Below are 12,235 nucleotides of genomic sequence, written 5' to 3'. Positions count from 1 at the left end.
CGTAGACACCCCATTTTCCCATTAAGAGACAACTACAAACCAATTATGATTTGAAATATTTCTTTTACACTGAATAAACCATTTCAAGCTGAATAAAAGATGATAAGCATTACTGAAAATGACTCACGAGGCTATTAATTACTCTGAAATAATGTAGTTTTTTTCTACCAAACAGCCCATATATCCTTTTCTTAAGCAGGCTCTGTTATTAATATTATAAGATTTAAATAGTAATTGCAGAGAATATACTCCTGAAAATATCAGACAGAAGAAAGCATCAACACCAATATCTTGACATTAAAGTATGATATCTTGACATTAAAGTATGATATTGCTACTGTCACTTAAATTCCTGATTTCTTAGAGGTGTCACCTCCACCCAGTGATGTTTTTATTTTTAACTCCCAAATCCCAAAATCAAAAAAACTCCACGAGTATATATTACGTAAAACATAAATTACATGTGTAGTATTTTAAAGCACAATATAGGAGACATTAAAGTTAGATGAGGTTTTTTTTAAGTTATTTCCCAAAGGGAAATGTGGCCCACCTGAGGTAGGTACACAGAATACTAGTGTCCTCAACTATTTGTTACCAAATTCAATACTGTGTGATAGTGTATGATAATATAACTCAGGATCAGGGGATATGTCTCCATGAGTTTACCTTATATACAGTTTATCTTATATAAAGCTATAATATAACATGGATTAAGGAAGGTAGAGGTTTTCAATCATATTTTTTAAAGTAAAATTGAACAAACAAAAGAAGGTTTGCAGGTGCTTGCTTGTGAAGGAAGGAAGGAAGGAAGGAAGGAAGGAAGGAAGGAAGGAAGGGACGGACCATAACTCTAAAATGAAGAAGCAGGTAAGATTAAGGTTAGAGTCAGTAAGCTATAAAAGAAGGAAAACTACTCTGGTTCCTCTCAATCAGGGTGGAAACCACCAGTATGCTGAACACGAAATTTATTTCACAATTGGTCTTTACTCTGTAGGACTAAATAAGACAAAGGTTCAAACCAGTGCATTTTTCCTTTTTAAGGTCAGTTGAAAGGAAGAGTCATAGAGAAGGGGAGAAGAAGGGAATCTAGTCTCATTGTCAGGAACAGTAACCTTTATGCAAAAAAAAAAAAAAAAAAAAAAAAGTCAAAATTCTCTTTAAAGGAACCTAGGTCAGGAGGCAGTCCACTAGCACAAATAAATCTAAGATGATTTGATACAGAGGGGAAGGAAACTAATTTTGATAAAATATCTATTATGTGTTATTTTCAAGAACAATACTTGGCTTACTTGAATATAGTCATTTGTTTTCAAGAATGTATTTCATTGCCCTCTAAACACCTTTTAGGGGCGCCTGGGTGGCGCAGTCGGTTAAGCGTCCGACTTCAGCCAGGTCACGATCTCACGGTCCGTGAGTTCGAGCCCCGCGTCAGGCTCTGGGCTGATGGCTCAGAGCCTGGAGCCTGTTTCCGATTCTGTGTCTCCCTCTCTCTCTGCCCCTCCCCCGTTCATGCTCTGTCTCTCTCTGTCCCAAAAATAAAATAAACGTTGAAAAAAAAAAATTTAAACACCTTTTAAATATTATTTCTTCAGAGGAGGGGCGGAGTTCAAAGGGCGGAGAAGTAGGGGGACCGGGATTTCCCTTGTCCCTCAAGCACAGGTGTACTGAGGTCAGAACCCCCAGAAACCCCCAGGAAATCAACCTGCAGAGTGGCAAAAGCATCTCCACACACAGAGGGAGACAGCTTGGTGGGAGGGAGGGAGGGAGGGTACGTGAACTGGGGGAGATAAAACGGAGTAGGCACAGAGGGGAGGGAACCCCTTCTTTGGAGAGACAAAAAGGGAGAGAGAGAGGAGGGCTGTGAAATTGAAGTATCCAGTTAGCACAAGAGGAAAACCTCTCCGAACCACAGACTGGGGAGCGAGAATATGGACAGTGCCAGTTTCTATTCTGCAAACAGCCTTGGGAGCTGAAACCCGGAGGTTTCAACTGTTTACAACTCTGTCCGGAGGGAAGCTGGGTAGCCGGCACTTTTACTCTAGTCTTTTTACACCTTTTCTCTCTCTTATTCTTTTTTATTTTCCTTTCTCTTTCTCTGGATTTAGCTGATTCTCTGTTTCGCCCTCTTTTCTCCCCTTTGATTTTTCTTTTTGTTTGGGATCAGGTTCCCCCTGACTTTTTACTTTTCTTCCACGGTTACTTCAACAAACAAATCAAAGCACACCTGGCTGAAGGTCCGAACACCCCACCACTACAAGCAAGGGGGAGCTCTGCAGACCGCCGACCAGCGGGAAAGAGCAGCAAAAATGCAACAACAGAGTGAATGCAACATACACGAAAAACACTTCCTGAAGTGCCAGGCCCTGGACAGTGTGTGACCCCTTTTTAATATAGTAGTACTCTCAGGTGCAGGATATATAACAAGCTATTAAAACACGCAAAAGACAGAAATGTAGCCAAGATGACAAAAGGGAAGAATTCTCCTCAAAAGAAAATTCAGGGAGAAATGATAGCCAGAGGCTTGCACAAAACAGACATAAACAATGTATCTGAACAAGGATTTAGCATAACAGTCGTAAGACTAATAGCTGGGCTTTAAAACAGCATTGTAGGCCCCAGAGAATGTCTTGCTGTAGAGGTCAAGGATCTAAGAACTAGTCAGGATGAATTAAGAAATGCTATAATGCAGGGCGCCTGGGTGGCTCAGTTGGTTAAGCGTCCGACTTCGGCTCAGGTCATGATCTCGCAGTCCGTGGGTTCGAGCCCCACGTCGGGCTCTGTGCTGAAAGCTCAGAGCCGGGAGCCTGTTTCAGATTCTGTGTCTCCCTCTTTCTCTGACCCTCCCCTGTTCATGCTCTCTCTCTGTCTCAAAAATAAATAAATGTTAAAAAAAAAAATTAAAAAAAAAAAAAGAAATGCTATAATGCACCTGTGTGGCTCAGTCGGTTAGGCGTCCGACTTCAGCTCGGGTCATGATCTCATGGCTTGTGAGTTCAAGCCCCGCATCAGGCTCTGTGCTGACAGCTCAGAGCCTGGAACCTTCTTCAGATTCTGTGTCTCCCTCTCCCTACCCCTCCCCCACTCATTCTGTCTCTTTCTTGTCAAAAACAAATAAAAACATTAAAAAAATAAAAAATAAAAATAAATGCTATAAATGAGATGCAAAATTAACTAGATACAGTGACAGTGAGGATGGAAGAAGCAGAGTAGAGAACAAGTGAAATAGAAGATAAAATTATGGAAAATGATGAAGCCGAAAAACAGAGGGAAAGGAAATTACTAGATCACAAGGGGAGAATCAAAGAGCTAAGTGATTCCAGGGGCACCTGGGTGGCTCACTCGGTTAAGTGTCTGACTTCGGCTCAGGTCATGATCTCATGGTTCACGAGTTTGAGCCCCACATCGGGCTCTGTGCTGACAGCTCAGAGCCTAGAGCCTGCATCAGATTCTGTGTCTCCCTCTCTCTCTGCCCCTCCCCTGCTCGCACTCTGTCTCTCTCTCTCTCTCTCAAAAATAAACATTAAAAAAAAAAATTTAAAGTGCTAAGTGATTCCATGAAACCAAACAATATCCATATCATAGGAATTCCAGAAGAAAAGCAAGAGACAGGGACAAAAGGTTTATTTGAACAAATTATAGCTGAGAACTTCCCTAGTCTGGGGAAGGAAACAGGCATCCAAGTCCAAGAGGCACAGAGAACTCCCTTCCAAATCAACAGGAATAGGTCAACACCATGACATATCATAGTGAAATTGGCAAACTACAAAGATAAAGAGAGAATTCTGAAAGCAGCTAGAGACCAACCGTCCTTAACCTACAAGGGTGCACACACAAGGGTAGTAGCAGACATGTCCACTGAAACTTGGCAGGGCAGAAGGGATTAAATGTGCCGAACAGGAAAAATATGCAGCCAAGAATCCTTTGTCCAACAAGGCTGTCATTCAGAGTAAAAGGAAAGATAAAGGCTTTCCCAGAAAAATAAGTATTTCTTCAGGGGCACCTGGGTGGCTCAGTCAATGAAGCATCAGCCTCTGGATTTTGGCTCAGGTCATGATCTCATGGTTTGTGAGTTCGAGCCCCACATTGGGCTATACACTGACAGGGCACAGCCTGCCTGGGATTCTCTCTGTCTCCTTCTCTCTCTGGCCCTCCCCCTCTCTTTCTCTCTCTCAAAATAAATTAATAAACTTAAAAAAATAAAAATAAAATAAATATACTTCTTCAGTCTCAGCCATATTTTCGGATGATTCTACCTGCATTTATACCGTTAAAATGGATGTTAAATACTGCTGTGGAGTTATACTGTACCATTAAGAACTATTTGCTTTTAACTTTCTAAAGCATCCTGGAGAGTCTTCTACCCTGAGAATATTATTAACTTCATAGATAATGTCTAAGGGTGTCACTATGCCAGCAAGGTATTTCGTGATTTTCTTGCATGCGTGTATATTTTTGTTTCATAAATGAAACAACATGGTATTTTAAAAACTGATCCAGTGGCTCTCAGGGATAAGAATGCTTCAGTCACTGGATATGATCAGCTAGCAACTGGTGAACTCGTAAATACCTTCATGATTATGAATAAACTTCAGATGAGATCCCCAACATTTAAGATACACAAACTGTTTTCAGTACCAATGCCTCGCATTCGGTTTGATACTTACATTATACTCAGACACTACTCCTTTATAAACTTCATAAAACTCTTCAACGTTAACTCGATCCATGTTGAACTATATTGAAACAAAACAAAACAGAACAAAAGTCAACCAATAAAAGGACGCAAAATGTGCCACACTTAGAACTCAATACTTAAGACCTCCTGGATGTATTTTCTTTAAAATCTAAACCTTGCACAAATTAAATACTCTGAAAAAGTGTCATTAAAGATAAACTCATCAATGATAAAAATGCGTAACATTTATTGAGCACTTGATATATCAAATATTGTTCTAGGACCTGCACGCCATCATCTCATTTAATCCCCTCAACAACCCCATGACATTTAAGTCACACGATGTACATAAGGGTTACGTAACCTTCAGATCTGTGTGTTCCATCTCAAGCAGTCTGACCTCACCTGTCATGCCCTTAGCTACTACACTATACCTCTCTTTGAATAAAGCCTCATCCTCCACGCACACGAAAAAATTTATATACAGTGTCATGTTGTTTACTGATAGATGAGCAGAAGCAGAACTATTACTAATGCAATGTACTTCCAATTTTGCAGCGGCCAAAAATAGTACCCTTTTCCTCCCAAACATTTAGAAAAATCCCTACTTAGCATTTACACGAGTCGTCTGGAAATCGAAATTCAAAACGAATTGTAAGAGAATGCTTATAAGATAAATCTATAAAGACTCTTTCTTATCCAGGCTAGATTCAAATTTAATTCAAAATAAAATTTCATTAAGTTCTAGGGTTGGGGCACCTGAGTGGCTCAATCGGTTAAACATCCAACTGTTGATTTAGGCTCAGGTCATGATCTCCCGGTTCATGGGATCAAGCACCGGGTCAGGCTCTGCACTGACAGTGACAGTCAAAATAAATAATAAACAAAAAATAAGTCCTAGGGTCTCAAGAACTAAGACCTTAATTTTTTTTTTTTAAATTGGCTCAGAATTTAAAATTTTAGGGGCGGGGCGCCTGGGTGGCTCAGTCGGTTAAGCGTCCGACTTCAGCCAGGTCACGATTCTCACGGTCCGTGAGTTCGAGCCCCGCGTCAGGCTCTGGGCTGATGGCTGAGAGCCTGGAGCCTGCTTCCGATTCTGTCTCCCTCTCTCTCTGCCCCTCCCCCGTTCATGCTGTGTCTCTCTCTGTCTCAAAATAAATAAACGTTAAAAAAAAATTAAAAAAATAAAATAAATAAATTAAAAAAAAAATAAAATAAAATTTTAGGGGCACCTGGGTGGCTCAGTCAGTTAAGCTTCTAACTCTTGATTTCGGCTCAGGTCATGATCTCATGGTTTGTGGGATGGAGTCCCGTGTCGGGCTCTGTACTGTCAGCAGGAACCCTGCTTGGGATTCTCTTTCCCTCTCTTTCTGTCCCTCCTCTGCTTGTGCACTTTCTCTCTCCCTCTCCCTCCTTCCCTCCCTCCCCCACCCTCTCTCTCAAAATAAATAAACTTAAAAAAAATAGAATTTACAATTTTATTTTCTTCCCTATTTTGTTTCTTTATTGTTGCCAAAAATGCAGATTGCTAAGAAATTTCTGCCTGCCCAGGCAATAATTCACAGTGGGAGGATTTATTTCATAGGCAACATAACTATAACAGTCAGTGAATTTTGTTTCGATTTCAGTGTTTTAGCCTACATTCCCACAACTTGTTGAATTTTTAATATAACAAAATAATAACAGAATCTATAATTTAAATACTTATATTTTGCATTGGAAATTCCACAAGGCATTGTGTAGGGTTATTTTAATTTAATTTGCAATTTATTTTAATTTTCATTTGATTTGTAAAATAATCCGTTGAGGCAAACAATAATGTTCTCACTGACCGGCAGACCCACAAGTCTAGAGGGCAGCTGACCCATGATTCAGAAACAGAGCTTCCCGGGGCACCTGAGTGGTTCTGTCGGTTAAGCCTCCAACTTCAGCTCAGGTCATGATCTCACAGTTTGTGAGTTCAAGCCCCACATCAGGCTCTATGCTGACAGCTCAGAGCCTGGAGGCTGCTTCAGATTCCGTGTCTTCCTCTCTCTACCCCTCCTCTCTCTCTCTCTCAAAAATAAACAAACATTAAAATTAAAAAAGAAAGAAAGAAAGAAAGAAAGAAAGAAAGAAAGAAAGAAAGAAAGAAAGAAAGAAAGAAACAGAGCTTCCTGACTCCCAGGCTCAAGGGCTGTGATTGCCACTAAGCAACCATGCCTCCCCTATAGGTGCAATTAATCTTTTTTATTATTATTCTCGTTTTCACTGAGCACCTACTATGGCCAATGACCATGCTAGCTTGTAGGCCTAGAGTCAGATCAATATTTAAATCTAAATTTGCTACAAAATACATACTTTTAAAGCAGGGTTAGGTCCTACAATCCTGTGAATATAACACCAATCCAATACTTTTAGAACGTTTTGCCTAACAATTTCTTTATAATCCTAGATAAGGTTCTTCAAATATCAACTCTGTCATTAGTCTCCAAGTTTTGCCCGATGACTGCAAACCAGTTGATATTTCTGACCTCTTTTTGGCTTGTAGGCATTCCTACTAATCAGGACACAAAGTGGTCAGAATCTTGGTTACTGCTCTGACCCCTGATTTTGGATGATCCTAAGACTTAAAAGAAATCAAAAGCAGTTCCTTTTCAGAAAAAGAACATATAAATTGTGTGTGTGTGTGTGTGTGTGTGTGTGTGTGTGTGTGTGTGTATGGAAAAGCTCAGCTCCAAAGCTGGTAATTCACTATCAAAACAGCATAAACTTGCTGGCTTTGAAACACAGTTTATCGGATTCCTGTAACAATTGGTACCCAATTTCTTGTCAAGTGCACGGGTAAGTAGAGAACAAAGGTGTGAGCTCAAAAGTGGATGTTGTTTGTTCAGTGAAGGCTTCCTACAAACGTGTCCACAGGGCGATTCGAGAACAGCCGTGGGCCCTGCAGGTCCAATGGTGTGACCGCCAACAGAGGGGCTGAAATGCACTAACTCCAAAGAAGGTTCTGAGGGAAAGTCCAGAAACCAGCAAAAGGCCTGGTTAGGGGGAAAAAATCTCAACCGATTCTCCTTCTCCATTCTCTTCTCAGTCACCAATCCAGGCCACCAAAAATTCATTATAACTACTCAACTTAACACAATTTTTTGTTTGTAGGAACTACCTACATCGTTTCTGTCTATATTCATTGTGCAACTAAAGTCCCAGGAATTTTATAAACCGATTTTATAAGCTTAAATTACCCTTTGAATTTTAGTTCTCTCAGTGAAAGATTATGTGGGTAAAATCATCTCAAAAACATTTTTTATTATAAGGTTATCAGGTTCAGTAACTGTATCTTTTTATTTTTAACGTGTTGAGTTCACAAGTGCACAGAGAAAATTCAATGTAAAACATTTTTTAAAAATCTCTCAATAGGTTATGACTCACTGCAAACTACCTACCATCTGCATAGCTGAGATCTCAAAACCTGCATCCCGGATAGCCATGAGGATCTTTCCCAGGAGTCCTAAAAATACAGAACAAATGAGTGCAAAAATACAATACAATATTGCCAAGGCATTTTAGTTTCTTAGAAATGCAAATTTTCTACATCAGGGCACTTTGCTTACACTCTATATGAAGAAACCACTTATTTTTCTAAGGGAAACTAAATCCCTACTATTGAGCACCACGTGTAATCATTTGATTTACCAAGTAAGTACTTCAGAATACCAACAATTATCCTGAAGATGATGTAAATGATCTTTAAGGTATTATTTTGACTTTAAGACCCCTGAAGTCTAGTGATATAGGGAACATGCAAAATAAACCACTGACAATAACATTACAAAAAAAAAAGATGAAATGAAATGCCAAAGTACTGGGTATGGGAGTTCCAAGGATGAGGTCAAAGAAGAAAAATCAAATTATAACTGAAGGGTAGCAGAAGCTTTAAGGGGAAATGAGAGCACGAAATGGTACTTAAAGGCTGTAGATAGATGGGATTACATGGGGACACAGGTATAAAAGGACAGAAGGCTCAGGTCTAAGAACATGTGAGCGTGCTCACATGAGAGTAAGAAGTCAGAAAAAGAAAACAAGAAAACAGCTGAAAAGGAAAAGAGACTTCATTCAAATTGATGAAGGCCTTGGATATCAACATGAGGAACTGGGTCCTTATCCCACAGATCAGCACTTTTTATAATAGGGTCTGTAGATTCTGGGAGTCTAGGACTGATTTTGAAATTCTGTTAGTTTAGTATAAAAATCTTCTAAGCTTCTTTTTTCCAAGTCAACTAAACCCACACCCACACATGCATACCCCTATGCCATATATTCTGGAATGACCTTGATGCTTACCTAGTAACCCAACATCACCAAAGAGTATCCATCCGTTTTATTTACTTTTATTTACTATTTTACTGCAGCCAAGCAGTGCTATTATAATTGCAGCAGATTGAGGGATAGGAGGGGGAAAAAAAAAAGACAATGATAGATCTATTTCTCAAATGATGCATTCGTACCAAGGGAAGACCAAATGATACCAGGGTGTATTGTGAAAAAAAACAAAGGTTTCTCAGAAGTCTGAAGGGTAGAACAGGCCCACGCCAACTCACAGCAGTCTGCATCATATCGGCGTGGAGTTTGGTGACTGAGTTTTGTCAAATATCCTTTATCCAATCAGTGTTGTTAACTTAAATTTGATCCATTTTATAGTTTTGTTGGTGATGAATTTGTAAATTGCTTCAGCTGTACAGTTGCCTGCACAAAGGTTTATATTTAGTTTTATATTTGGACATATTTAAGTTGCACTATAATTACAATAATTTATGTCAACACTGGGGGTCCATCAGAATATTTTTCCTCCAGAGGAAACACTGCCAAAAGAGACGGAGAGTCACTGAAAATATTGAGCAGAAGAATACAGGACAAATAGTATTTTAGGAAGATTACCGATGTAATAATGACAGGCAAGCTAGTCTGAAAAGGAATAAAAGACAGAATAACAAAGGCTTTTGAAATCATCTAGCATGCTCACTGAACTTGGATGGCAGCACTAGAGAAAGAAGTAATTAATATAAGACATTTCCAAACAAGAATTAACAGGACTAAATTGAACACAGAGCGTGAAGATGTAGAAATAAAGGTTTTGAGTCCAAGTGACTGACAGGTTGATAGCATCTTTAAGAAGAAAACAAGTAAGAAAACCAAACTGATTGAGCTCCTGGGGAAGGACACCAAGATGGAATGATGGCCAGCTGACTAGTGAGCTGGACCCGGGCACTCCAGGGCTCCTTGCTCCCTCCCCCATCCTTGGAATGTGCATTCTGCTTGCCTTTCCCACTCCCAGAGGATGCTCCAAGGACACAGCCTTGAGATAGGGATGTGGTGTTGAGAATACCTACATGGTATGCGTGACTGAACCCAGAAGGCCTCTATAGAAACTTTTTAAGATTTGGAAGGTGGATGTCGGATCCACTTGCCTGGCTGCTGCCCAACGCAAGACTTGCATGTAAGTTTCCTTGCTTTCTGAAACTGCCACCTGCCAATCTGGAGTGGCCTTCCTGTTTCTTCCGTCCCTCCTTATGAGTTCAGGGGCCAGTTTCAGATTACACACTGAAAGCTGCCAAGGAGGTTATGAACCAACAATTAAGGGGAAAGGCAGCAAATTATTCTGAACATAGAATCTTAGAACAGAACACTGATCAGTGTTTGAGAAGACAGCATATCCAGTGACTAAAAAATGATTGATGAATGAGTGAATGCACTCCCTAATTCCAAATAGGTGATAAGGGATTACATCCAATAGCTAGACAGGTAGAAGGCTAATAATGAGGAGTGAAGACAGGTTAGAGCTGAAATGAGGAGAACAGAGGTCTGCTGGTTTGACAAAAAGAAGAGGAAACGCAAAAACAAACCAAAACAAAAAAAAACAACCTGGGAGGAATGATTTTTGAGAAAATATGTAAGTTTGGGAGTTAAAGAAAGAAAATGAGTAAAGAAGGGTATGTAAAAAGAGATGTGCAGGAAATTAAAGAATAAAATATTACAGTAGTATCGCCATATCAAACAGAGGGGGAAATTCTTAGAATGGAGGGACAGTCCAGAATTAAAGGAGATTAAGGGCCCTGGGAATGCAGATAAAGCCTTCGGCATAAGCAGGATGGTATGCTGACATTAGAGACACTTGAAACATATGTATTAAGAGTGTTAGGAAAAAGAAGTTAGATAACCCACTAAAACTCTGCACCAAAGACTCAGATGATATTGGATATGAGAATGTGAACCAAAATTCTAAGTCATTAATCAACAGGAAAAATATTAGTTAGGAAAGAAAAAATTGATTAACAATTACTGGGGACTGAGCTCTTTATTATGAATTGATACCATTTAATCCTTAAAGCAACACTCCTATCAGGTTTTGGAGGATCGATAACTTGCCTGAAATCATAATGTTAGTGTATCTCCAAATCCCACTGTCTTTCTACAAGTTTAATGAGAAAAAGAAACGCATACGTGGAAGCCTGGTATGTAAAATTCTCTGGGCAATGTAACTCCCTAAGGCAAGGACCACGTTCATTTCAGTTCTCACTGTATCTCCAGCGCCCAGCGTAGTATCCAGCACGTAGTAGGTGTTGCACAAATACTGTTCACTGAATTCAGAAATAACCAAAGAAACAATCGCGGCTCTGCCTGGTGCAGACCTAAAGAACTCTAAGACTCTTCGGAGCAAACAAACACCAAAACACTTGAAAACACTGGAAAATTACAAATGGGTAATTAAAGTTAGAAAGAGGGAAAAGGATTCTTTAAAAATGTTGGCTTAATGATCTGAGAGAAAAAGTTCACACTTATTTCATGCCATATACAAACAATAACCCAAAATATACTTAAGGTAAATGCAAAAACAAACAAAATAAAAAAACAAAAAACAAAAGAACCCCCAATCAATTAGAAAAATACCTAGGTGACTATTTTTTCCTCAAGTAAAGGTAGGCTTTTTAAATACAAAAAGCGGGGAGGAAAAAAGGAGAGTTCTGTTTCTGCTATGGCTGAGTAGCTCCTATTGGAATATAACCTTCCCTCAGATAATAACTATAAACTCTGGGGGAAAAAAACATAACAATACAAGTACGTGGAGGTACTGAGTGGGTTCCCTGTTTTTGCAGTATTTAGGCTGAGGAGAAAGCCACGGTCTACGCTGAAACTCTGACTGAAAACCCAGAGAAGTAGCAAATTTAAAGAACTAGAAGACAAGGTTTAGGCAACCATGGCCACTGGAAAGTGAGTAGACGGATAATCCCAGGAAAAAGAAAAGCCAGAGAAGAAAGCCTGACTTCTGTGTATAAACGTTGCTCAAATCTTGGGAAAACTGAAGCATTCATGCATGAAGCAGACTCCAAAAAGCCCAGCTATGATTGAAAGGACTGAATGAGGCTTTGAGTTAACACCCACCAAAGTGGGAACAGAGATTGCCCGATCAATTCAGCAAGTTTACTGGTTGCATTTAAAATATCAATATATCTTTCAAGAAGATGACAATATCCATAATCTTACAATACCTCATTCATAACATTCAGGATATGATGCATAATT

General features: G+C 39.5%; 1 protein-coding gene across 2 annotated transcripts in view; it reads right to left on the bottom strand.

Moving 5' to 3' along the window:
* NME7 (NME/NM23 family member 7) overlaps positions 1-12,235 on the bottom strand; it is a 261,819-nt gene that overhangs the window by 130,148 nt on the left and 119,436 nt on the right. For both annotated transcript variants that reach the window (XM_045453013.1, XM_045453014.1), the window contains exons 8-9: positions 8,101-8,165; positions 4,665-4,733 (exon numbers count right to left, since the gene is read on the bottom strand). In XM_045453013.1, coding sequence (XP_045308969.1) covers positions 4,665-4,733; positions 8,101-8,165 — 134 coding nt within the window. The remainder of the gene's footprint in view (positions 1-4,664; positions 4,734-8,100; positions 8,166-12,235) is intronic.

The sequence above is a fragment of the Leopardus geoffroyi genome, chromosome C3 (genome assembly GCF_018350155.1).
Source record: "Leopardus geoffroyi isolate Oge1 chromosome C3, O.geoffroyi_Oge1_pat1.0, whole genome shotgun sequence".
In the NCBI taxonomy this organism is placed as follows: domain Eukaryota; kingdom Metazoa; phylum Chordata; class Mammalia; order Carnivora; family Felidae; genus Leopardus; species Leopardus geoffroyi.
Note: the sequence above shows the minus strand (reverse complement) of the source record. Positions and strands in the feature narration are given on the sequence as shown.